Source organism: Muscardinus avellanarius (genome assembly GCF_963383645.1).
Source record: "Muscardinus avellanarius genome assembly, chromosome: 1".
NCBI lineage: Eukaryota > Metazoa > Chordata > Mammalia > Rodentia > Gliridae > Muscardinus > Muscardinus avellanarius.
This window is the reverse complement of record NC_137786.1, coordinates 68,098,733-68,112,974: the sequence shown is the minus strand read 5'-3', so window position 1 is coordinate 68,112,974 and position 14,242 is coordinate 68,098,733. Positions and strand designations below refer to the sequence as shown.

The following is a 14,242-nucleotide window of genomic DNA, read 5'->3' as shown; positions in this document are numbered from 1 at the left end:
CATGTCATTTTATTTTTACATGTTGGAATACTTCAAAATTGAAGGAAAAGTCATTAGAATGGTGTTTACTTAAAAGGCATCTTTAAACCACTTAACTACCTATATTCAAATGTTGGAAGTCAGAAGAGACCTGCCAGAGAATCATATCTGAATGATTTTTCTCTGGCTCATCATTCTTTCTTATAATGAGAGAATACAATGAGAATGAGAATATAATGACAAAGAAAACTACCCAACCCTAACCACCAAAGTAATTAAATATTGTATTCTAACTGGAAACTGTGTCCCTTTACTGCAGAATAAATCACTTAGAACAACATTTTGATAACTGTGTTGTTAAAAACAATGATTGGCCACTTCCAAAGGATATGGTTACTTTGATATCTTTTATTTTTAGCCTCTAAATTCAGCATAAATTATATAAAGTGTCAATTAAAATGAAAAATTATTCTCAGTGTTTCTATAATTAGTACTGAGTCTGTAGAAGTAAAAGCCAAACATTAATTTAAGGAATTTAAAGTAGAATTTCAGTCTAAGACCAAAATGCAAATATTTTCAAATGCATTATAGCTTATTTTTAAAAGGAAACGTGAATAGTAGTACATTTCTAGATTAACTACACTTTTTACAGGTTTCCAAAGAATTTAGGATTCAGTATTAAAATACTCCCAGCAAGCTTGTCTGATTCTACTTCAAACTATACTTACATAGAAATATACATTCCAAATAATATCTGTATAATTTGCAAATTACTTTCTTGATAATATTGATGGTTCCAAAAGAGTGAGAATTGCTGAGTTCAGTATTAAAATACTTCTAGCAAACTTATCTGATTCTACTTCAAACAACACTTACATAAAAATTTACATTAAAATAAATGTCTATAACACTATAACATTTAACATTTATTTTAATGTTATATATTAAAGTGTTATTTCAACATTTAATTTAGCGTGTTAATTTAACATTAGACAAATTTTACAAAGAAAATATTCTATTTATATAGTAATTATGTAGTTATAATATTTTAAAAGTATGACATCATTATATATCACTTATATATAAATTTTTGGCATGATTTGAATATAGTATGTTTTATAGTGTCTTAAGATAAATACTTCTCAGTATCTTTACTGTGATTTATTTAATATCAAATTAAACATTTGGGTAGGTCTTACTACCTAAATAATAACTAATTTTATCAATACACATCCCATGTTTCACCTCATTTTCTGCCTATTCATACATTGAATCCTCTGTCTAAAATCATCTTTCTAAGATGTTCCAGTAACTAATGGTAAAATTCATCATAATCACCATCATCTAGGAAGGGCAACAACTTCTAGAGACAATGCAGGTGTCCCTCGCCTTCTCACTGTGGGTGATACTTTGGCCAAGTCGCTTTTGGCATCTTTTTTCCTCTCTTCTTTTTCTCAAGTTGAACTAGGAAGAAATTGTACATGGACATTCCTAAAAGAACCTAAGGACAGAATTCATGCTCTTTCATGCTATTTACATCCCTAGGCAATCCCAAAATGAAACTAAAAGCAGTTATAAATATTCAAAGCAAATATGGGTAATATAATAACTAATTTGAATATCCTCATTATCTAACATTTAGTCATTTCAGTTTAATGTCTCTTGAGCAAAGGGACAGTTTCGTTTTTCTTTTGGTGGTACTGGGAGTGGAACCCAGGGGCTTTCTACCTCTGGCCTATACTGGCAGACCTATTTTATACTTTATTTGGAAACAGGGTCTCTCTAAGTTGCTAAGAGCCTCACTCAGTAGCTGAGGCTGGCTTCGAACCTATGTGATCCTCCTGTCTCAGCCTCCCAAGTATGGGGATTATAAATGTGTGCCACCACGTCCTGCTTGGGACATGTTTTTAATAAAAAAAAATTTTCACTGCCCTAATAATTAGAGGAAAGGGAATTTTTGAATAGTCCTAACAACAGAAGAACAGCTGACAGTAGTCTAGTGCTGCAGCATGAAGGTGAAACCTCTTGATTTAATTAATTAGATATTAACTTTGTTTTAAAAAATTATATCCTAATAATGAATAAAATACAGAACATTCTCTTACACTTTAAAATTAAGTAATATACTGTCATATGTTGGCATATAGTCCCTCCTTTTTTTCCCAATATATACTCTGGCTACCACCTTGAACTAAAATTATGAAAACAAGAAAGTAATTACTTCACTTAATAGCAACTAAATCATCAATGGTACTGAAATATAGATTGGTATATAGATATATGAAGTAATATGTTATACTGTGTGTATAAAGAAACATAACACTATGTAAAAGGAGATAACTTTTAGATACATTATATATTTCTTTGTAGCTTAATAATAATCATTTTATATAGCCATATTTATAAGTTTACCTTAAATAAGATACAGATGGCTCTTATTGATATCACAAGATTATAGCTTATATTTATTTTATAATTAGTTTTTTACTCTAAAGTATTATAATGAATTAGATACATGTATGTATTGCCACAGATGATTGTCACTTTTGTGTTTAAAGTATATTAAAATGAAACTGGCCTTACTAAAAATAATTTAATTTGGGAAGAAAACAGTTTCATGGTATGATCAAATTTTCTTATTTAAGAACTAAAAAAAAAAAACTATTAAAAAGCCAGTAATTTCAGTGCTAAACTAAAATTACATGATACTGAGTTATAAACATTACTATTTTATGATGTGTTATTACTTTCTATGAAACATTGAAACACTGGTTAAAATTTTATTTATCATATTGTTTTGTAGGGGTCCAGGTGGTGGTAGACCTTGGCCAAACCCAACAAATGCCAATTCAGTGAGTATATATACATACATTCATGTATATGCATTTTTTTTCACTCTGTAACATTTAATGAAAATGTCTGTTGCTTTTGAAAGCTGTGCAATCCATTGTATGGGCCTTTTTATTGTATTTTTAATCTTTATTGGTGCCTTTGGAATTTTATTCAGCCTTTAAGAAGAACAAAAGTACAAAATGATTATATAGTCATATATCTTAATGGAGTACAAGATAGTAGAGGCACACATGCACACATCACTCGTTTAGCTCTTCCCCAGTTCCCATCCCATTTCCTCTCCCTCCCTCCTTCTCGTGTTTGGCTTAGTGATTGACTTTGATATTTTATGAATGTACTTGGAAATTAGAGAATTTCCCCCTTCCCCATTCTGATCACCCCAGGTATGCCTTCTATTTGCTCATCTATAGCTTCTCCTTCTTCATCTAGAGTTCCTCCTATGACCCTTTTCACCCTAGCTTCTACATATTAGGAAGAACATACAATTTCTTATTTTTTGTGACTGACTAATCTCAGCATAATGTTCTCCAGTTCCATCTATTTTCCTGTAAATGACGTAATTTTGTTCTTCTTTTAAGGCTGAGTAAAATTCCATGTATACATATCCTATAGCTTTGTAATTCATTTATCTGTTGATGGACATCTTGGCTGTTTCCATAGTTTGGCAATTGTGAATTGTGCAGCTAAGAACATAGAAATGCATGCATTAGTTTGGTAGTTTAGTTTCCATTTTTTGGAGTAGATACCCAGAAGTAGTGTTGCTGGGTCATATGGTAGAGTCATTCCCATTCTTATAAGGATCCTCCATACTGTTTTCCAAAGTGGTTGCACTAATTTGCAATCTAATCACGGTATTAGAGTTCCCACTTCTCCACATCCTCACCAGCATTTGTTGTTGTTTGTATTTTGAATCATTGTCATTCTAATTAGAGTTAGGTGAAATTTCAGGGAAGTTTGATTTGCATCTCTTTGATTGCTAATGATGATGAGCAGTTTTCATATATTTATTGGCCATTTAAATTTCTCCTTTTGTAAAGAATCTACTTAGTTCCCTAGCTCATTTATTATTGGGTTATTTGTTTGCTTAGAGGTGAATTTTTTGAGTTCTCTGCATATTCTAGATATTAGTCCTCTACCAGAGGAATAAAGTAACAATTCAAGAAAAGTTTCTGTTTACTTTTTAGAAAAATACATATAATTTTCTAAATCATTTAATATTTTCCCTTCAAGAGTTAATGTAAACACATATTCAATATCAGTTAATAAAAAACAAAAACAGTGTGATTTAAATATACTACTATAGCCGGGTGTGGTGGCGCACGCTTGTAATTCCCGTGCTTGGGATGCAGAGACAGGAGGATTGCGCTGGTTTGAAGCCAGCCGCGCTGGCTTAAGAGACCCTGTTTCCAAATAAAAATATAAAAATAGGTCTGGGAGTGTAGCCTAGAGGTAGAAGGGCTTCCAGGAACCCCAGAACCATATATATATATATAAAATATCTTGACTTTCTATCAACTAAGTTGTCAAATATCATCAATATCAATTAGAGGAAAACAAAGTATTATAATCACATTTATTGTATTAGTTACACACAGGTTTTCTCTCTTACTATCCTAGAAAGCAACTACACTTTTGCTTTGTGCCTGTTAGCAAAATTGCCATCCTCACACATCCATGTACCTATAACATCCTAGGAATTTTTCTTATATTTTTGTGGCAGTGATTGACTTACACAAATTTTTTTTCTGTCTTAATGATACCATGTAAAGATATGCACAGGTTGACATTTGAGCTGTCAATTTTTAAATTAATATGATTTCAGTTTTCTGATCTTGGAGATGTTTTCCCTCCTCGACTTTGAACTCTTGAGTTCTTCAACATGTAAGAGAGGTCTGCTGTGTGTGTTTGTGTAGTATGTACACGGCACACACGTGCCTGAGTCAAGGGAGTAGGTGGGGGCTTAAAATGCCATCTCAGCCCTACTTGAGCTGTCTGGGAGCATCTGTCCAGAGGGATGCTTTTGCTGGTGTACACAAAAATACCTGCATTTGTTAGCAGTGGCCTTAATGCTAAATAAACATGAAACTGATTTAGTGGTTAAGTTTAAAAATGAGCTATGTGCGAAATTGGAATTCATTATAAATCCATTGCTATTCTAACACAAAAATCACTGTCTTCACAATTGAGTAAATAAATCTCATGTCTGTAGAGAAAAATCATTAATTTATATTACCTGCTCTTCTCTTAGCTTTAATTGCTAGATATTTAATAACAAAGTTATTTGAGGTGTAAAGAATAATGTTGCTTGCATTTAAATCTTCACTGGTCTGTTCAAATCTTTCTAAGATACTCTTCCTACTTCATGTTATAATGCAAATAACCTTGCTCCTCCAAAATTCTTTAAATTTGCTTATATGCTTTAAAAGAGTTCACATTTCTGTTTGCTTCTTACTATATGTCTTAACTAATTTGGAGGAAAAGCATTCCTCCAAAAATGATTTATTATGAGAGCAAGAAAGAAATTCACTCAAAATTTTCTCTTCAAAATGGCACCTGGCTTGCAGATCAAAATATACATCTTTCAACCCCCTATTAAAATGCCCATAAGGATGCAGGAAAAAAATATTTTTTGGTAACACTGAAAACTGACAATCTTCCTAGTGCCAGAATCTGGAAAGGATTTCTTTTATCTTTGTGTTTGATGAAACTGGATTAAAAAGCATAACCACATCCCAGCTTAACTCAAGTGGTAAACCTTCCTACCCAGATGCAAGAGGACTCTCTGTCCTTCCTCATTGCCATCCCAGCACAGTCTTTTGCAGGCAGCCTGAGGACAGTTCACACTACCCACCTCCATCAGTCCTCCTATGGTAGACTCATACAGAGATTTATCTCCCAAAGCCCATTAGGAAGCTGGGCAGCATTTGATACTGAGGGTGGTGCACTGTACTTAGGGAGTATATTATTCATGTGAAAATTTTTAGATAGAGGCAAAGATGAGAAGAGAACTCTGCCTTCTGATAATATGTAGGAACCCCATCTTCTCAGAATTCCATAGAGCTGAGCACTATAGGTAGAAGACTGAGTGCATCAGGACAGCAGTTTGGCATTCTTAAACCCTGAGAAATAGTAGGACTTAGAGTAAGAGCTGTGTACATCAGATTGATCCCCACAATCAATTTGAAATAGCCATTTGACCAGCACAAATGCAGGCAAGTAAGAAAGCTGAAAGCAGTCTTCTCTGCTGATACGTACCACGTGCAGAAATATCTGCCTCTCAGAAGAGTGTACCAGTAGGTGGGGAGCCAGTGCTTACTCTTCAGAAGGAAAACATACCATTATCTCAGGCATGAAAAGGAAAAGCATTCCTCCAAAAATGATCTATTATGAGAGCAAGAAAGAAACTCTGAACACTGGTGGCTTTCTAGAAGCAAAGAGTTTCTGTGGAATAAAAGCAGAAAGTATTGAGGAGGGACTGTTTTTGTCCCCAAATTATTTTGAAGTGACAACTCATCTGTTTTATTTTGAATTCCATGTTTCTTAGAATTCCTTGCATACTTAATGTTACAAATAATTTCAGTTTGTGTAAATACAACAAGTCTCTGATTCCTCAGGGGAACATATTAAAGTGTTTTTGTTTGTTTACTTTTGTTTCTACTGTTTTTAAATGTGGTTTACTTATTTTTTCATTATTTTTAAGTAACTTCAAATTTACAGGAACTTTCAAGAATAATACAAAGAATCCCCATATACCTTTCACTCAAATTACCCTGTGTTAATATTTTAGCACATTTGCTTTATGATTTCTCTCTATATATACATATATAAGATGTTATATGTGTTGTGTATCATATATAATAACACATAATATTTATATATTGTATAAATATTAATATTTATACACTTTTTTCCTGAACCACTTAGGTTTCCTGAAAAATATCACTAAATACTTCAGTGTGTGTTTCCTGAAATAGGAAAGACATCTGTCATAACTCCAACGATCAAAATAAGGGACCTAACATTGATATTATGCTATTTCTAATCCACAGACCTTATTTAGATTTTGCCAATTGTCTCAATAATATCTTTTATAACAAAAAATATCCTCTTGTTACACTCATCTTTCATGTCTCTTTATCTCTTTTAACTTGAAATAGCTCTTCAACTTTTGTTGTGCTGAATGCAACCAGCTATTATTTAGACTGTCCCACTAGTTGGTTTTACCTGGTTTTGCCTTACAATTAGATTTGGGATATATATTTTTGGGCAGAAATATCACAAAAGGCCCTCTGTAACTCAGTGAGACCCTGTTTCAAAATAAAGAATAAAAAATAGGGCAGGGGGTGTAGTTCGGAGGTCAGATGCCTCTGGGTTCCATCCCCAGACCCAGACCCGCCAAAAAAAAAAAAAAAGAAAAAGAAAAAGAAAAAAAATATATCACAAAAGTAGTTTTGTGTTTTCCTTAGTTCATCATTTCAGAAGATTTATATGCTGGTCTGCCCTTTTAACTAGTAATGTTAATTTTGATCATTTGGTTAAAGTGTTCTTTGTCATATTTTTGTGATTGTAAAATTACCATTTTCCCTTGTAATTATCAACTTGGATACAGACTTTGAAACTATGACAAATATCTTCTTCCTCCTTATATCTTCATCAGCAATTTTTGACATCCATTATAGCTTTTATATGAATAATTTTTTATGTTTTTGGTTTCCAAGCGGATATTTTTTAATTCTTTCTTTTCTTTTCCATTTATCAGTTGTCTTTCTACTAGAAAAAAGAGCTGTTCTTTTTCTCCATTGGTATCCAGTCGTGTATATCAGATGTACTCATGGATTGTCATACTCGGGAGGTTTAGAGTGCTAATATTGTCTTAAATTTGGCCCCTAGGAACCCCAACAAGCTAGACCATTTGTCCTTGTAAAATGTCCCATTATTTCTAGGAGCACTAATGACTCCTGTCTTGTACTCTCCCAATCTTAGCCCCAGAAACAGCCATATCTTTAAAAATTCCATGGGCATTTTAGTGGAGAATGGTGTTTAAAACATTGGGAGTCAAACAGCTCCTCAGCCCTCTCAACCAGAAGCATTAAAAGACAGATGTGTGTGTCTGTACCTACCCACACTTATCTATATCTTTATTTAACTCTGTGTATTAATAGCGTTGTAACTGATAATTAATTTTCAGCCAAACTCCACAGAGGTCATTCTAGCCTTTCAGCTTCCTTTGTTTATAACTCACTTCTGTGAAAGTACAAAACTTACCTAACACTAGTTATAAGATAGTAAGCTATGTGTAGTATTTGACCATTCACAATTTTGTCCTGAAAAAAAAAAGTATTTTGATAAAAAAAATGGCCCTCTTCAATGATAGCAAGAAAAACATTTTTAAGGACAAATTTATGTTATTAACACAGAATAAAAGTCTAGTTTTTATTTTTAACTTCTTTAACTCTGAGCACTGTAGTTGGGGCCTTAGATTCTTGTTTGGAAGTTTGCTTACAAATCTACCAATTCTACTTTTTCTTTTTTCTTTTTTCTTTTCTTTTTTTTTTTTTTACAAGGAACTGTGTTTTGGTTTGTTTATACAGAAAGTTCTTATCTCTATAAAGCATTTTTACTAAAAATAGTCACTCTTTTTTTGTGGCAGTGGAGATTAAACCCAGGGGCTTCTACCTCTATGCTATACCCCAGGCCTTTATAGTTTTGTTTTTAAAAATAGAGTCCCTCTAGTTTACTGAGAGTCTTGCTACATTGTTGAGGCTCTCCTAAACCTAAGATCTTCTTGTCTCGGCCTCCCAAATACTGGATTATAGGCTTAACCTTCCATGCCTGGTAAAAATGAAAACTCTTAATTACTGTACAAAAAACTAACCTAAGTAGATTCATAGTGAGAGAGAATATTACTAGATCACGTATCTGAAGTCTAGATTTTAAATTTGTCTTTCACAATTTGGTGCCAAGAGTTCGAATAATCTAGTCAGGACCCAGTCTCATTTCTTTCTTACCTTTGTTTCTCTCTTCATAACAAGAACGCTGTGTGAAGCTCTAGCTTTCTATCTCACAGCTCTTAGTTGAATACAAAAGAACACAACTCTTTCTCAGTTAAGAAAGGAATTGAAAATATCTGCACTGGATTTGCTTAGCTTGAGTCATATGCTCATTCATGAAACAGTTAAGGTGAGGGTGTAATACTATATCTGCCAGGTTTAGGTCACACACCTAGTCCATGAGTTTCATTCAGACAATATGGAGTAAAAATAAGGGAGATATAGCTTACCAAACAAAATTAAAGTTACTGTTAGCAAAAGTAACATTGGTTACTGGTAAAAGTAACCAATGTTCAGTATAACATTATATTCGTCATTGACTTGCCAGGAAAGAGAAAGAGGATACTACTTTAAGGAAAAGAGTGAGAATCCATTATAGTGTTTAAGCCTAAAGAAAATTACTCTGAATAGGCTCTGTTCTATACAAATAGATGCTCACACTTTTAAAAGAATACTGATGTCTTGATGTTGTTCTCACTAATTTCTAGTTAACCAGTACTTATAAAATAGTTTTTAAACTTACAGTTTAAGGAAAGTGCGTAGCTAAAATGTTACTGATCATTTTAAAAACAAAAGCCCTCTTATTACTTCTCTGGCTTCTACCATAGCACCACAGTCATGCCAGTTAGGAATCAGAACATTTCACAATATTTAGATTCGAATTGTAGCTCTTGAATTGTCTATCTTAGGTGGGCAGTAGATATAGTCATTAATTTTCTCATCTGTTGAGTGACTGGTTCTTGTAGTTCTATGATACTGACCTAATTCTGTGATTTTTAACCTAAACCTTAATTGTATCTTTCATCTCAGCTTTTTTTTTTTAGTTTTTATTTATCTGCCCCTCTCCCTCCCCACCTTCCTGTGCTCAGACAGTGACTGGCTTTGATAGGTTTCTGTCTGTCATCATGTCTGTTGAGGTATTTCCCACTTCAGGTCTTCTGTTTCTCGTCTCCTCAGGTCCCCCTCCTTCACTCCACTAAGGTTTCTTCTTTGTCTGGAGTCCTTCCTGTGTCCCAGTTTCTCGCTAGCATCTCATCTTAATGGGCATTTTATATCAATTGTGGGATTTCGAGATAGTAGAAGATATAAGGATAAAGAGAAGGAAAAATTGAAGGTGATTTAAAGTCTTTGAACTCAGGCATCTCAGAGATGTGTAATAACACAACTGAGTTAGGAATATAGAGGGAAAAGCAGATTTAGAAACATGAGATTTGTTTATTATTTTCTGGTTTTGTTTCTTTGAACATTAAATTTGAAGTATTTGTAAAACACCTTCTTTGGTTATAATAATATATATATATATATATATATATATATATATATATATATATTTCTATAATTGTACTTAGGTTATAATTTAAATCTATGATGTTGAACCTCAGCTGGGTCCTAATGCCTGACCTATATTTATTTATTTATTTATTTTTTGGTGGTACTGAGGGTGGAACCTAGAGGCTTTCTACCTCCGGGCTATACTCCCAGACCTTTTTTATATTTCATTTGGAAACAGGGTCTCATTAAGTTGCTGAGAGCCTCACTAAGTATCTGAGGCTGGCTTCGAACCTGTACGATCCTCCTGTCTCAGCCTCCCAAGCACGGGGATTACAAGCGTGAGCCGCCACGCCCGGCCTCCTATATTTACTTTTTAAAAAACTTTTCCTTTGCTACTTTACCTGCTTTCCTCAGTGACTGGGGCAACTTATTATTCCCATTGTGTCCCCTGCATTATGTTTGGTCCCTTCTCTACCAACTACAATTGTCTCATTTTACAGAGAAAAATAAAATAAAAATCACTCAACTCAACTCTCTTCAGATTTCTATCTTTCACCTGTAAAAATCATTAGAGCCTTAGTCATCTTTCTTGTCTCAGAACTACAAATGTTCTTTACTTTCAATGTCAATGACTGGATCTTTACTTTTTTGCTATACCATTGAACAAAATCCCAAGACAACCTTAAGCCCTGTGTCCTCCTCTCATGCAGAGTTGAATGGCTGATGGAAAACTCCACTCAACCTGCCTAAGTCTCAAACCACCATCATAACTCTCTCACACCCCCGCTCCATTCCACCAGCTAGTGAATTCCTGGGCCTTCCTTTCTTTCTATCATTGTATGGCAGTGCAGTGCCTACTCCAAGTGATGAAAGGAGACTCACTGAACTGACTTCTCAACCAACTGCTCAACGCATTTCAATTCCCATGGAGGTTCTATTCTGAAATTTACTAGGGACCTCTCACCAACCAAATATAGCAGTTTACTTTCAGTGTCCACTGTATCTGACCTCTGAATTGTTTGACTGTGTAGTTTCATTTTAAATGTTTATTAATTTATTTTAATTTTTTATTTTTCATGTTGTTATTAAAGTTTTTATTATATATTTTAGGTATGTCTCAGAAAGGTTTAAAGACTCAAGCCTGTAAGATACATTCTAGCCAAGCTACACTTACTGCCTGCTTCTTTTCTTCCAGTTTTTATTCAATTACATTATCTACCTTTCCCCAATCAGTAATGTTTTCTAATTACATTCCTGAGCTGCTTGTCTGATTTTTTTCCACTTTAATGTTTTCTAGTAGTTTCAACTATCCAGAAATCTAGTGAAATCCTAGATCAACTATGTTGTCCATCTATTCATTCGAAGCTTGACTTTTAGTCTTGATCTCTAATAAGTTCTACACATATAATTATAAATTTTTGTGGGCTGTACTTACCTCAGTATCTACTGGTGCCTTCTAATTCAACATATATGGCATTTTTTTTCAAATCTGACCATTTCGTGATTCCCTGTATGTGAACAGGCAGCAATATCATTTACTCAGTCGCTGAGTTTGAAACCTAGAAATTAATACCTTCCTTTCCTTCTTTGCCACACCATTTGTTATGAAGCCCTGGCAAGTAATTTGTTAAATGACTTTCAAATTCCTTCATTTCTACTTATCTTAATCAGCACCACCTACAACTGTTTTTATTCTCTCTTGCTTCGACTTTTTCCAATAGTCCTCTACTTGAACTTACGTCTGGGATGCCTCTAGAATTATCTTACTAAAGAATAAATTTGAACAAGTCTCTGAGATGCTTATGACTTCTTATTTCCTACAGCATACATTCATCCTAATCTAGCCACACAGCCTCATCATTTACCACAACCCCTATAAGTCTCACAGCGTGGTGGCCATATAAAATTACATAGCATCCACCAGGCATGGTGGCACACACTTGTAATCCCAGGATTTGGGAGGCTGAGACAGGAGAATCGTGGTGCACAGATGGCCTCCACTACTTAGTGAGCCCCTCTGCAACTCAGTGAGACCCTGTTTCAAAATAAAGAATAAAAAATAGGGCTGGTGGTATAGCTTGGGGGTAGAATGCCCCTGGGTTCCATCCCCAGTACCACAAGAGAGAGAGAGAGAGAGAGAGAGAGAGAGAGAGAGAGAGAGAGAGAGAGAGAGAGAAGGAAGGATGGAAAAAAGGAAAGAAAGAAAGAAAGAAAAAAAGAAAGAAAGAAAGAGAAATTGCATAGCATCTTCCCAATGAAGTATGTACCTTCTCAGAATTCTCCCTCCCTTCCTCCCTTTTCCGTCCTTCCACCAGTCCTTTTCATTTTTCAGGTGGGCACCTATTTTCTATAAGTCCCCAGCTGCCTAGCTCAAACATATCTTGTATACCCACAGAGTACTTCTCCTACATTGTTGTATTTTATGTCTCTTGCACTAAACTGTCTGACCTTGCTGATAACTTTCAAGAATACAAGTTCAGTACAGTACTAGGGATAATAGCACAAATGCTGATTTTTAATCAAGGCACTGAAAAAAATGTAAAGAAAAAATAGTGAGTATAAGCCAAAATGAAAGAGCTTGACAGGACAAAAATAGAAAGTGAGAAACTATATAACAAATTTCTTAAAAGTGTTTTAGAATAATAATTATATTTAAATCTGTGAAGGAGCCATTAGGAATAAAAAATAAAAAATATAAAAGGAGCAGGGACTTGAAGAATGGAAAAGTTGGGAGGCTAGTTTTTCAAATGAGCAGAAAGTATTTTTCCCTACTTGTGATAAATAGATTAAAATTTATAAACAATGGAGATATTAAGCTAAAAATAAAGGCATAGCAAAAGCTTGATGGCTTTAATGTAAGACTGGAGGGCAAAGTCTCTACTCAGATGGTATGTCACCAAGAGGGCAGCTCACAAGAATCAATTGTTAAATATTTAGAAATTTTGTGAGCTAGTTGTTAAACCATTGATAACCTGAGTTCTCACATATGGGAATATTTACATCACAGAAATTGGCAAAAGCTACAATCAGGCCTTTCTCTCCATCCCCCACTTGAAATGTACTGGATGCACTGGCACATTACTAATATGCTTCAGGGTTTCCATAAAGGCAGGGCCAAAATGCTTCCAGACATTAATGAAGATTAGGTGGAAAATGAAGAATGATTACATTTTGGACCTATTAGCCTTGCTTGTTTTGAGTTTACTTCCAGGAAATCTTTGCTATAAAACATAAAAGTTAGTAAAGTGGTGACCAAAGAGATGGGAACCACCAAAGGAGACTTTAGGATAATTAATTCAAAACATAGGATAAAGAGCCGGGCATGGTGGCGCAGGCTTGTAATCCCCGTGCTTGACAGAGACAGGAGGATTGCACAGGTTCGAAGCCAGCTGCACTGGCTTAAGAGACCCTGTTTCCAAATAAAAAATATAAAAATAGGTCAGGGAGTGTAGCCCGGAGGTAGAAGGGTTCCATTCCCAGTACCACCAAAAATAAAAAATAAAAATAAAATATAGGATAAAGAAATACAATGTTGACAGTAGCATGGAGGAAGGATAGAGACAATATAAACTAAGAGATAAATAATTGTCTAAGTAAACATGGAAGGATTATGATGGAAAAAGACTCTGGTTGGAATATAAAGTGATTTTTGTGAATGTCGAAGAATAAAATATCTATAGGATAATTGTAACTCTGTACAAAGTATTCTAAATACTCATAAATGGAAGAGAGGGCAGTATTTTATAAAGTAAAAGATGGCAGTGAACTGTGAATTTTAAAGATCTAACGATGGCTAGATTGCCCCCTTGAAGTTGCTTAAGCACGATGGTAAGCAATTTAGAGTAGCAAAGCAACAGTAGCCAGGTGCTGAAGACAGAGGGAGATAAAATTTGTCCCAGGAACCCATCGAATAGTTGGTAATTTGGAGAGGACAGATGCAGATAATAAAATAATGTGAAGGAGAGGAGGGATGGTAGATCTGATCTGTGTTGAAAGGGGCCCAAGAAAGCAAGGTTGTATTCATTCACCAAATCCAGTAACTGATGAATGCCCCAGGAGATCTCAGCACTCACAGTGGAAGCGAGCCC

The 14,242-nt window shown here is 34.5% G+C and overlaps 1 protein-coding gene across 23 annotated transcripts in view; it reads left to right on the top strand.

Annotated features, from left to right (window-relative positions):
- The window catches only part of SSBP2 (single stranded DNA binding protein 2), a gene marked incomplete at both ends in the record, with an annotated part of 297,446 nt that overhangs the window by 257,422 nt on the left and 25,782 nt on the right, over nucleotides 1-14,242 (top strand). For 22 of the 23 annotated variants that reach the window (XM_080717342.1, XM_080717335.1, XM_080717337.1 and 19 more), the window contains one exon: nucleotides 2,783-2,831. The exons of the other annotated variant lie outside the window; for it this stretch is intronic. In XM_080717342.1, coding sequence (XP_080573468.1) covers nucleotides 2,783-2,831 — 49 coding nt within the window. The remainder of the gene's footprint in view (nucleotides 1-2,782; nucleotides 2,832-14,242) is intronic. 23 annotated transcript variants of the gene reach the window in all.